The sequence below is a fragment of the Limulus polyphemus genome, unplaced genomic scaffold (genome assembly GCF_000517525.1).
Source record: "Limulus polyphemus unplaced genomic scaffold, Limulus_polyphemus-2.1.2 Scaffold82746, whole genome shotgun sequence".
Lineage (NCBI taxonomy): Eukaryota > Metazoa > Arthropoda > Merostomata > Xiphosura > Limulidae > Limulus > Limulus polyphemus.
Genome location: NW_013748342.1, coordinates 604 through 1,398, shown reverse-complemented (window position 1 = coordinate 1,398; position 795 = coordinate 604). Strand labels below are relative to the sequence as shown.

The 795-nt window shown below is 40.6% G+C and overlaps 1 protein-coding gene across 1 annotated transcript; it reads left to right on the top strand.

The window, feature by feature from the left end:
• Positions 1-76: 76 nt before the first annotated feature.
• Positions 77-478, top strand: LOC106477832. Its single transcript, XM_013938357.1, has one exon. It carries the CDS (start codon positions 77-79, stop codon positions 476-478), a length of 402 nt encoding a protein of 133 aa, XP_013793811.1.
• Positions 479-795: the final 317 nt, after the last annotated feature.

Below are 795 nucleotides of genomic sequence, written 5' to 3'. Positions count from 1 at the left end.
AGATTACAATTGCCTTGCATTCCGGTACAACCCAGCTGATGATTATAGTTTGAGCCGGCATGTTCTCATCGGCACTATGACTGAAGCGTGTCCTGATTGCAAGGCTCTGAAATTTAATGGAGAAACGAAAGGAATGTGTTGTGCCACTGGAAAAATTAAACTGCCTCAACTTGGAGAACCGCCAGAGCCATTAAAAACTTTGCTTGCCAGATATACCGCCGAATCAAAGCATTTCCTCTCTAACATCAAGAAATACAACTCATGCTTCCAAATGACATCGTTCGGTGCAGAAATCGTAACAGCTCAATTCATGCCAACTTTCAAAGTGAAAGGACAAATTTATCATAAAGCCGGCTCCCTGCTTCAGTTCCCAGATGGTCAATATAAATTCCTACAAATGTATTTCATCGGTGATGAATTGAATGCACGCTGCGGAATTTCTACCGGCATGAAAAGGTCCATCGTTTCCCAACTGTAAGAGCTTTTTCACGAAAAAACAATTTAGTGTGTTTGTTAAAAATAGCAATTGACATGATGCCATCTGATACACACAAGATTGTTATTCATGCTGACCAAACACCTGCTGGAGAACATGTGCAAAGATTCAATGCTCCAACTATAGACGAAGTGGCAATTGTTATAGTCAGAGATCAATTCCAACCTAGAGATATTGTTCTTCATCAGAGGAACGATCAATTGACAAAAGTTGCAGAAACTCATCGATGCTACGATGCCCTGCAATATCCAATCATTTTTTGGGATGGTGCCGATGGATATCACTTCAACGTTAAGATG